A 3,781-nucleotide genomic window follows, 5' to 3' on the forward strand; every position below is an offset into this window, starting at 1 on the left:
ACTATTGCCAATCCTTACCTCTAAGTTACAAAAAGAGTGTGGGATAATGTTTACCAGAAAAGAAAGCAGTGTTCACAAAAATGATATGTCAGGATGGTATGGCTGGGGTCTCTTTCCCATGTTTTTACCATGGGATAAGGCGGGACATCTGAGCACAACACACTCCTGGGCCTCGCAGGCATGAGGTTCACAATTCCATTTGACGATACCAGGACCTTCAGGGGCCAGGTCTCTTTTCTACAAAGTCTCTTGCCTTAGAAGGCCTGATGGACCAAAACGACAAACAAACAAAAAGTTCCTTTAGTGATCTTGCACCTCGGGCGATTGCTCTTCGCCCCTTGTATCTCCCTCCGCCGGGCTCGGATCCTTCTTGCAACGTGGGCCTCCCTCCGTCAGGTTCACAGCGGCCTTACACTTTTAATATCAACACACTGTTCTCGGGTGCATCATGCTTCACCCTAATTCGCAGACATCCCTCAGCCGGGTCCATTTTTGCCAATTTCACAGTTCCCTTTGTTTTCTTGGCTTTTCCCTTGGCTTCCCTTCGTCGGGTTCACAGAGCCACTTTAACACAATGTTCATGAGTTTTGAACACAGTTCATGATTTGCTTCACCTCTTCAGAAAGCGTGGTTTCTGTTTCCCTGGGTTTCTCTTGGCATCCCTCTGTGGGTTCACACTAGCCTGAATTCACACTTTGACAACCTTTTCTGGAAAGCAGGGTTTTCCTTCCCCTAGCTTTTCTTTGGCATCCCTCCTTCGAGTTCACACTTGCCTTAGGTCACAATGTTCACTATTTTATCAGAAAGTGAGAGGGGTACCCTTCCCCTAGCTTTTTTCCGCCAACAGGTCAGAGACTTTCGATTGTACAAGGGAATTTGCCGTGACCCTTGTAGGACTACTCTGACATCTCACGCCACCCTCTCCTAGGGCCTTCTGGTTCTTGTAGTTTCAACAAAAAACAAGAGGCCAGCCAGAGTCCTTTGAATGAGCACTCCTCTGGCGCCTGACCACTCGGCAGCTGGCCCTTCTCTGGCCTTTCCTAAAAGTTCGAACATACACAAGTTCGTTGTTCGCAAGTTCCTTGCGTACATATAATGTTGTCACTTGCAACCTTGGGCTCAACACAGTTCTGTTTGCTATCCGCTTTCTCCGACTCACCGGCTGTGCTGAACCCATTGGCTTGTCTTGCTTCGGGAGTCAAGGACGGTACAGCGGTAGCCAGCGTGCCTCACCGCCTGTGCTATCAATGTGTGAGGGCCCTGTGTATCGTTGACACTTGTCACACCACACGTCAGCTGAACTCCCCGGTCTTGTGATTCCCTTTTCGGAAGCTTTGTGGGATTGAGTTAAAAAGGACAAGGGCAATTCCTTCGTCGTCATCCTTTCAGGTCTTGCCGCCTTTCTCCTCCGCTTGAACTCCAGAATAGCTGCTTCCTCGTGTGTTTGGCCTTGCTCGTAGTGTGCTCTCGTGCTCTGCATTTTATCCCTGTGGGGAAGGTAAAGGGCCGTCAGGTGTGCGTGGTTACTGTCAATTGCCTGACTCTGCCAGACCCTTGTATTGTGACATGTCAGGTAAAACGCTCTGGTGTTAGTCCATTGTCTTTCTCTGTGTAAGAAAGTGTTTGTGTCTCGGAAAAGATGGGGGTGGTGGTAGAGCTTCTAAATATCCTACGGGGTAGGATGAGGAAAAGGTGTTATATGGAATCATAGCCCTCGTACTAGGGGTGTTGATAAACTCAGACAGAATGGTGAGTTTGCCAGGGTTTGTGAAACTAACGGGAATGACCGGGAAAATGATTGTGAAATGAACAGGGAGGATAGTGGGAACAATAGTGTTTTGTCAAAGCAGACTGGGAGTTCAGAAAATAAGGAGAGGGACAGGAATAGGAATAACTAGGAGTGTTCGGTTAGGAAACAGGAAAACAGGGATTCTGGGAGATGGGGTTTCCGAGTGCAACAGGGTTTGGCTCCTAGGGGATTTACCAGATGTGGAGGGGTCGTTGTATAAGGTAGATTCTTTGGGTGGAGGGGAGGTAGATGTAATACAGCCTACAAAAGCCTCAGAGACCTTGTCCTCCTCTCTTTCTTCCATGGTATAATTCCACATCTCACCTGGGGTATTCCCCCAAGCATAACCCCGGGGTTCCCCTACCCAGGTGATCCTCCCTCGCTCGTCCGTTACCTGGGTTGTGATCTAAGAGCGTGAACACTTCCCTGGCCACCTGAATAAGAGATTCTCGAGGTCTGCTTGGGAGAATACCCTCAGATTTCTCACAAAGCCAACTCTTTGCTTCTCTTTTGGAAGGCTCGTTTTCCTTGTGCTCTAAATTCATGAATGTCGGACATAGGCCTCTTTGTCTTCACTGTTCGAGCTCCAGTTCTTTCCTTAGTCGTAGTCTGCTACAGATTACATGTTTTTTCTTCCCTAATACAAGCATTTGTTTAAAGGAAGCTTTTTGTTTACCTTGTAACGGTTTTTAGAACAAAGGTATGGACTGTCCAGGAAAGTAGTTATGGCTGGTGGTATCCAGTGATTTAATCGCTGGAAATAAACATTGAGGGGGAAACGATATAACTTTCCCCACATATTCTTGGACTAGTTTGTTTATATAATTGCACCAGTCCTAAAATAGGTTGGGAAGGGTGTTTAGTTGCTTACAAAATATATTGATTCCCCCTCAATATTTATTTCCAGCGAAGAAATCACATATAACCCTGTTTATTCTCCTCATAGAGCATGTGGTTTGAACCAGATAACCAAATATTCATACTTGGAGGCCATTTTGGTCATCCTTCTATGGAGTGTCTCTTGTTCACCTTCTGGAGATTTCTCCTCCAGACCTGTGCACAGTACACAAGATATGCCTTCCTGATCAGGACCCAATAATCTAGCATTCAGATTTGATCACTTCCTAGTTTGATGCATAGTTGAAGGGATTATCAGGAGAGCTATCACAGACCAATTTGGAATGGGGGCTCATCCCTTAAGACTGGGAGGAGTGAGGTATATTTGGTGCCAATGGGCCGATCTTCTGTTGAAATAGCTGCCATGTAGAAACACTCCATGCAGCTTCAGCACACATTGTTGTGGCCTGATTTGCATGATTTTTAAAGGGGAATGACAATTGCAAATTCCAATGTCCTCCTAAAACATTTAGTAACACTGCTCGTGTAGTGGTTCTAGACACCATATTTGGTTATTTTGAGCCTGAAAGCAAAATTGTCTTGTGTATACATATGGATTCTGCTCTTTCAAGCGTTCCTTTTACTTCTCTGGGTGTGGGAATAAGATGCAAAAATGAACATGAATACTCTAGGTCTGACAGTTGTATTCACTATTCAAGAACCGTGCCTAGCGATCTTAAGCCTTCCCCTCTCTCCAAATTGCCTCCTTCGTTTATAGGATCTACAAGTACCAGGCCTACGGCTACGCCTTCTCCACCGTGGATGAGCTCCTGCGGTCCCTGGGCGGCGAGAACTTCATCAGCATGATGCAGCGTTCAGTCTCTGAGTCCCTGCTGGAGCTGGGCGTCACTCAGCGATTCATCGATGACGTCATTGCAGCACTCCTCAGGACAGGTTATGGGCAGCCCGTGTCCATCCCTGCCTTCGCAGGTGAGTACCTGTTGTTGGGGATAGTACACAAATGCCCAATGTAGGTGGCATCCAATATTATCCACCAACTTGTTTCAAACTAGAACAGAGTGTAGCCAAGTTGAACAGGTTGATTACTCCAGCACGGGGCAGGAGAACATATTTTGGAGACCAGCAAATAAGGGC

The 3,781-nt window shown here is 46.7% G+C and overlaps 1 protein-coding gene across 2 annotated transcripts in view; it reads left to right on the top strand.

Annotated features, from left to right (window-relative positions):
* The window catches only part of PCYOX1L (prenylcysteine oxidase 1 like), a 241,703-nt gene that overhangs the window by 86,972 nt on the left and 150,950 nt on the right, over positions 1-3,781 (top strand). For both annotated transcript variants that reach the window (XM_069651394.1, XM_069651393.1), the window contains exon 4: positions 3,405-3,616. In XM_069651394.1, the coding sequence (XP_069507495.1) occupies positions 3,405-3,616 (212 nt within the window). The remainder of the gene's footprint in view (positions 1-3,404; positions 3,617-3,781) is intronic.

The sequence above is a fragment of the Ambystoma mexicanum genome, chromosome 3p, assembly GCF_040938575.1.
Source record: "Ambystoma mexicanum isolate Mex_15411 chromosome 3p, UKY_AmexF1_1, whole genome shotgun sequence".
NCBI lineage: Eukaryota > Metazoa > Chordata > Amphibia > Caudata > Ambystomatidae > Ambystoma > Ambystoma mexicanum.